At 52.5% G+C, this 6443-nt stretch overlaps 1 protein-coding gene across 1 annotated transcript in view; it reads right to left on the bottom strand.

Moving 5' to 3' along the window:
- The window catches only part of DMRTA2 (DMRT like family A2), a 10866-nt gene that overhangs the window by 2422 nt on the left and 2001 nt on the right, over window positions 1-6443 (bottom strand). Inside the window, exon 2 of the mRNA XM_085308188.1 lies at window positions 3277-3372. Within this exon, the coding sequence (XP_085164314.1) occupies window positions 3277-3372 (96 nt within the window). The remainder of the gene's footprint in view (window positions 1-3276; window positions 3373-6443) is intronic.

Raw genomic sequence — 6443 nt, 5'->3', positions numbered from 1 at the left:
CCGCCGCCGCGCGCCGCCCGCCGCCACTCGCGCTATTGTTGCGCCCGACGTTGCCATTAGGCTACATTTGACAACAATGTGGCGCCTGCTATTGGCCAGGGGCGGGAAGCGCCGCTCTGATTGGCCGCCCGCCTGGCCGCCGCGACCGCCCGGCGGCTCCCGCGAGCGCGCCGCGCGCCGCAGAGCTCGGAGGGTCCCGCGCGGGAATCGCATGGGCAGAGCCGCGGCCAAGAGTTGCCGTGTGCGTGCGCGCGTGTGCCTCTGTGTGTGCGTGCGTGCGTGCGTGTGTGCGTGCGAGTGTAAACTATTGCTCGATTTCTCGCTGAGAGTTTAGTTTTTTTTTTTTTTTTTTAAATCCAGTTGAAACTGTAGTTGCCTTGCCAACTATTTGTTTTTTTGGTTTTTCGATTTTTTTCGAGGTGTCACTTGTCAAAAGGGTGGGGGGAAATACACCGTGGAAAGTGACAATTCAATTTACGGTCTCCCCTCTCCCCTTGGCGTTTTTATTTTACAGTACAACCTAACGATACATTTATTTCTTTCATTTCTTCCATCCTTTCTTTTCTCTTTTTCTCATTCTTTCTCTCCTTTTTCTTTCTTTCTCTTTTCTTTTCTTTTCTTTTCTTTTCTTTTCTTTTCTTTTCTTTTCTTTTCTTTTCTTTCTCTTACTTTCTTTTTCTGTGTCTTTCTGTCTTCCGTCTGTCCATCTTTCTACCTCCTATTTCTTTTTTCTTTTCTCTTTTATTCTTTTTTCATTATTTCCTTTCTTCTTTCCTGCTTTTCTTTCTCCCTCCTTTCTTTATTCTTTCTAATTATTCTTTTTCCCTTCTTTATTTTTTTCTGTCTTACTCTCCTTCTCTTTTTCTCTCGCTCTTCCCCTCCCCACCCCACTTTACAACTGCAGGTGAATTTTACAAGCACTGCCGCAATAGGAGAAATGTGAGGTGAGTATGATTTTCGATATTTTCGTTGCCCTCTCGTATATGCGACCCCCCGCCCGCCCCCCGCTCCCCGGAAAGCCAGGGCCGTTGCTGCTGTTGGTTGCTCGCTGCTGGCGTGAGCGCGTATTCAACAGGCGCCTTCCCGAGCTTCCGCGGGGCCTCCCGAACCGAGGGGCTGGTTTGAGGACCGGGCTTTCGAGCCGTAACTGTGTAGTAACCTACCAGCTTTTGTTTTAACATTAACCACCCCGGTTTGACGTCACCTTCCCCGGTAACCGGCTCGCACCGGGAGGAGGCAGCAGCTTCGGGGGCTCGAGGGGGGGGACGGCGGCGGCTCCTTTCCCGAAAGCTCTCGCCTCTGTTCCCCGCCAAGGCCCTGCCTCATCCTCATCACTTTCTAAAGTTATTTGTTATGTTTTCTTAACTCATTCTCAACGCGGACCTCCTGCGAGCGCGTAACACCCGGTAGCTACACGTTTAAGCCGTTTCAGATGTCCTCTCGAGAGCAAGCTGGAACGAAATGCCCACGCTCGGTGCCTCCGCAGCGATTTCTGTTTTCCGTGCAGAAGGAAATTGCGGCACTGGGGCACGGTACCGAAACCCGCGGGTACCTAGGGAAAGACGAGCAGGGCTTGGCTTTGCTTTAAACTTGCCGGCGGCCCCGCGGCCTCCTCCGCGGCCGCGCTGCGCGCTGACGGTCGTTTGCCCGTTTCATCTGGAAATATTTACGTGTTTATGCAGGGCCTCGTTAACTAGGAGTGAGCTCTCAAAATCTCCAGGCAACGGATTCCTCAAACTCGTTGATTTTTTTCTTACACTTACTTACATCGTCCTCTTTTTTTTCCTATAAAATGAATTCTTTCTCGCCTGACTTTCTATGTGTGCAGCTGCCACCCACTCTTCGTGATTTAGGTGTTATAACACCTTTATTTAATACAGTCGAGAAGTCAAAATATCTCCTTTAATTTTATTTGCAACTCCTAATTTTATTCTCCAGGGAGAGTTAATCAGATCATCTGACTTAACTGCGAGTTCATATAATTCGATCAGACTAAAAGAGAAACATTTAAATATTGCTTTATGTTGGCTTAGTATGGAGAGAAGGTTTTTCCCTTCTTCCTGGCACTTCTGTTTGGTTTTGCGTTTTGTTTTTTTTTCTGCAAATACCTTCGCCTTTTCCCCCGAGGCAGCCTGCCATCACCAACAACACACAGCACGGGTTAGGTTGATTCCCCGGGTTCCCTTTCCTTTCAGCTTCTATTCAAATTAAAGGGCTGGATTACCCTTTCCGTTAACGGCGTTTTCAAATGATCTATTTTGGAAACAATCATGGCCAAAAGGAGGGGAAAAAAAGAAATAAAAAAAAAAGCAGGTCATCAACCAGGGAGTAGGACGCAGTGATTTTTGTTCTGAACCTCATCCCTTCGGGAATATTGAGAACGGTGCTGTTTAAGTTTTTGATACTTTGAACAGATCATGTGTGCAGGCATCTCCAGGTAGACGCCGTGCCTCAGGCTGTCTCTCGTGACTACCCACAGAGAGCCACAGCACCATACCCTGGCGCGCTGCGCGCAGAAACACGCGGTGCCTCTTTCAGGTATTTATTCCAAATCGGCAACAGAAACCTCCTCATCCAAAACACTGGCTCATATATTTGCTTTTTAAGTAGTCCGCACAGTATCAACGCAAAGTACAGTTAGTTTTTATTCAAAAAAAAGGGGGGGGTTATTACGAGAATAAGCAGCACATTAGCACATGCCAAAAGCCCCTCCCGATATACCACAAGTTTTCAGCGGTTCCCCCCCCCCCGGCTCTTGCAGGTGGCTGCGCGCCCCGATGCGGCGGCGCGCCGGGCCGCGGGCGCTGCGCGCTGCGGAGCCCCCCGGGCTCGGGGCTCGGCGCACCCGTGTGATGTGAGGGAAGCGCTGCGCCTTCCTCGCCGCAGCTCTGCCCGCTCGAGGCGGCGCTTTCCAACGCGCTCCAACTTCTGGTGTTGTTTTCTTAGGAACCGTAGAAGCCCCGTGCCCGGGAGCCTCGCTTTTCACTGACGCGGCGCGGGCAGACCCATCATTTCTTCCCTGTGCTCGTTCTGTTCCGGGAGCCTTCGCTGACCTGAAATCGCGGGGAGCCGGCACAAACCGCGAACGCGTTTCCACTGGTTTTACGCACAGCAAACGCGATGTGGCTGCGAGGCAGCCCGATCCGCAAACGCGCTCCGCCGGGGAGCGACACGGGACAGGGACTTTCTCCAGCTTTGTCCTGGCCTGCCAGAGCAGTACGTGTGTGCGTGTGTGTGTGAGGAGTGTGTACGTGAGGGAGCGGAGGGGGGTGCTGCCTCCCCCTTCTCCCCCAGCACCCTCCCACCGCAATTCACTTCTGTTTGACGAGGCACCGTAAAAATCTTCCCCGACACCTCTGCTCCCGAGTCCTTCTTGCAGGAGGGGATGTTTGGTTTAGGAGCCAGGAAGTATCCGGGCTGCGGAGCGGAGCGGGGCCCGGCGAGGAGGACCCCCTCCCCCAAACCCAGCGACAAGCAGCGGTGTCGCCCCGGGACCTGCCTCGCTCCGAGCGCGGCCCCAGGAGCTCTCTGCGCCCCCGCCAAGCCCCGGGCAGGGCCGACGCTTGCACCGGGCTCTTCGCTTATTCGCCCAGGGCTTTGCCGGGCCGGGCAGGGCTGCTGTATCGTTACTTCGTTTAAAAATCAACAAATAAGTAAACAAAATTTGGATTTCGTTATTCCGTGCCCATGGTTCGCGGTTTAATTACGTATTTGACTTCAGGAACGCGTGAAGTTGGCGTGCGCGATGCAGTGCCTTACATGCGGGTCAGCTCGATAAAACGCGAGACGGATTTCTTTGAAAAGCCCCAGTCTTTCCAGGAGTTTGTCTTTCTTCTCACTCCCACTTGGTCCACCTAAAGGCTTTCTAGGTATCGCTGCTCCCCTGCAAAAGTTTGAGAGGGCTGCATGCAACGGTGCGGCTGCATCTTCCCCCAACTACAGTAGTAAAATCTTAATTAAAAAGAGACCGTCTATTGGCTGCTATGGAGGGGAAGGCAGACACACACGCCCGGCGGCGCGCAGCGCCCGGAAGCATCCCAGAGAAATATAGCTCTTGATTAGTGTATTTTCATCTCATTCTTAGCGGAAGACAGTTTGTAAGTACCTGCTAATGTTAGTGCTCTTTAAGGTTTCAATTGTTCTAGAGGGTTTGCCATTGACTTTTTCATTATTTACCTACTGAATCAAAGTAAGCAAATGCCATCTGTTTCCCTGCTGCTATCATCTTCACTTTTAATTATCCGCCCAGCAGCCTAATAGAGATGATATTAAACTAAATCTTTTTGACATTAAAAGTAATTATCCCCAAACCAATATTACAAGAATGAAAATTACCCTCCTCCCCACCTCCCGCCCCCAAGAAAAAGGCACATTCCTCCTCGTCCAGGCAAGCTCTTTAGATCCCGTAGCGGGGAAAGGTAGAAGGAGATCCCGTTAGCTTGGACCTCAAGTATTTGAAACATTATTAACTCGATTTCCCCGCTCCCAGTGGGGGAGGAAAAAGAGACAAGGGAGAGAGATTTGTGGAAGGAAATACGGGAAAATCGGGCCACTAAATACTCCCGTTTAGGTGCCATCGTGCCCCCCCAGCGGCTCCCCTGCAAGAAACAGCGCAGCTCCGCACCCCACAGGGGCACAAGGCCCAGCCTGGCGCTTTTCAAAAATATTATGTATGTATTATATGTATCTATACCATATATATGCACATATATATTATATGTATCTATAATATATATGTGTGTGTGCAACATTTCAAAGTATTTTGCACCATCCGATGGCACTGGTCACGCGTAAGGCATTAGCGTTGAGGGGATGGTCATTATAGAGACATTAGGAGTGGGTTCATAATTAAGGGGGTAGGCGAATCCTCTAACAGATGGTCGCTCGGCGAATTGCCTCTACAAGAGTCATTTCACTTCGACTCAAACTTCTCCGCCATTTCTCCTCCGACTCGCTTTAATATGAGCCAGAGCCGCGTCCCCGTTTCCTTTAATACGTGCTAAACTGAGCTAATTTTAATTGCATGTTTCAACTTTGCTAATTAAATAGAGTGGTCTAATTAAAAGTGACTAGGGAACAGTTCTAATTCAACCCTCTACTTTTTTAACAATCCATTATGCAACAAATCCAGGGTAAGCCCTCCCTTTAAAAAAAAAAAAAGCTACAGATGATTGAGTTTTTACACCTTTTTACACGCTCACAATGGGGGGACTTGACCCACCATATGTAGCGGCGGGGCTCTGCCCCCGGCTCCGCGGCGGGGTATTGGGAGCGGGCTGGCGAGCTGCTGCTGCCCTGCCTGAGCGCGGCCGGACGCGGCCGCCTCCCGGGGCCTCCCCGCTGGAAGTGCGGAGACGATTAGCCCAGCGGAGGTTAGAGTAGCACATCCCCAAGACAGCGGAGCAGGATTTGGGAAAATCGGGCTCTTTACACGCTTCATCTCTTCACCAAGTGCTCATTAGGTTGTTAACCTCTGGTTCACATGAAAGGGGCATGTGATGAATCCCCGCCCGAACAAATGGGCGCATCCCCCTTCAGGCACTGAACAAAGCCCTTAAAATAACTGCACAAGAAAGCCTTTAGTTGTTACTCTAAAATTTCTTTTCTCCGAGAGCTTGCGCCATCCACATACATACACACAGAAGGGGAGGGGGAGTATGCATACAAAAATCCCCCCCCCCAAGCGCTGGCGCTAAAAAAAATGGGTTCTGTCTTTGGCGTTGACTAATGTCCCCCGGGTTTGGCTAACACTCAGGATGGGGCTTCCCAAGGGAGGGCAAAGAAATCTTAATCGCTTTAGCAGCGCGGGGGGAGGCAGCGTCCCCTCCACATGGAGCAAGCCGAGGGCCGGCGGCCCCGGCCGCGGCCCCGGCCCGGGGGTGCTGCTGCGGGCGCCCGCCCCGACCCCGCCGTCCGCCCCGTCCCGTCCCCGTCCGCCCCTGCCGGGCAGGTTAAGGTTTAGTCACGGCTCCGGGGGACCCGGGCAGGGAAGTCCCGGGGCAGCGGGGGGAGCCCGGAGTCGGGGGGAGAAGGGGAGGGCGAAAGGCAGCCGCCGGAGCGGCTTCCGTGCTCGCCTCCGGCAGCGGCCGCGGCCGCCAGCACCGGTTCCTCGAGCAGAGGCTCACCTTTAGAGGCAATGCTCCCGGGCACTCCTACATAAAAAGGCGTTTATTGCTAATTGAGGGCCGGCCGGGCAGGGCAGGCGAAAGGAGAGCCTGCGCTCCGGCATTCCCACAGCTATTGTACGGATTTTAGGCTCTTTAAGACCATTCCTTTTTTTTCCTCTCTCTCTCTCCCCCCCCCTTTTTTTATTTCCCAGCCCCCTCGGGCATGGATTAAAGTGACAGACAATTTTCCCTTCGCACCTTATTGATGGCTAAATACACTTGGAGACACTGTGCTGAGGGCGGGCGGGGGTGCCCGGGGCAGCGGGAGCGGGTGCG

The sequence above is a fragment of the Rhea americana genome, unplaced genomic scaffold, assembly GCF_003343005.1.
Source record: "Rhea americana isolate MKP2758 unplaced genomic scaffold, rheAme1 scaffold_27, whole genome shotgun sequence".
NCBI lineage: Eukaryota > Metazoa > Chordata > Aves > Rheiformes > Rheidae > Rhea > Rhea americana.
Note: the sequence above shows the minus strand (reverse complement) of the source record. Positions and strands in the feature narration are given on the sequence as shown.